The sequence below is a fragment of the Nanorana parkeri genome, unplaced genomic scaffold, assembly GCF_000935625.1.
Source record: "Nanorana parkeri isolate BGI_ZX_2015 unplaced genomic scaffold, ASM93562v1 scaffold1607, whole genome shotgun sequence".
NCBI lineage: Eukaryota > Metazoa > Chordata > Amphibia > Anura > Dicroglossidae > Nanorana > Nanorana parkeri.
This window is the reverse complement of record NW_017307875.1, coordinates 22382-22832: the sequence shown is the minus strand read 5'-3', so window position 1 is coordinate 22832 and position 451 is coordinate 22382. Positions and strand designations below refer to the sequence as shown.

The following is a 451-nucleotide window of genomic DNA, read 5'->3' as shown; positions in this document are numbered from 1 at the left end:
GAGGTACTCTGTAAAGGTCTGCTGGAACGCGCCCTGCCTGCCCATGAGTCCCGTAAAGCCCGATCCAAAGATGGAGATCAGGTTGGAGATGTTGGAGGTGTCCGTGTGCGGCTCGGAGGGTGCCAGCTGCGGGCAAAAGTCCTCGTATCTGCCCCTTTTGCAGGGCACGAAGTGGGGCTCCAGGTCCTCGTCCTCCTGGCAGCTGTAGCTGTACCCCGCCGGGGGGTACCTGCGCTTGGCTGGCAGCGAAGAAGGCGCCGCTGGGGCGGCGGGGAGCGCAGGGCACGGTGCGCCTTGGCACGGGCACTGGGAAGCGCAACAGTCCTGGTGAAGGTAGCCGTTCTCCACCGTGGTGACAACGTGAGTGTCCAAGTCCAGCACTGTGGTCTGGCTGCAGTGTGCCAGCCCCGGACCGATCTCTTCCTGGCAGCAGCCCCGGGGGTAGAAGGTG

At 64.7% G+C, this 451-nt stretch overlaps 1 protein-coding gene across 1 annotated transcript in view; it reads right to left on the bottom strand.

The window, feature by feature from the left end:
- Positions 1–451, bottom strand: part of IER5L (immediate early response 5 like) — a 1303-nt gene that overhangs the window by 374 nt on the left and 478 nt on the right. Inside the window, exon 2 of the mRNA XM_018570838.1 lies at positions 8–449. Coding sequence (XP_018426340.1) covers positions 8–449 — 442 coding nt within the window. The remainder of the gene's footprint in view (positions 1–7; positions 450–451) is intronic.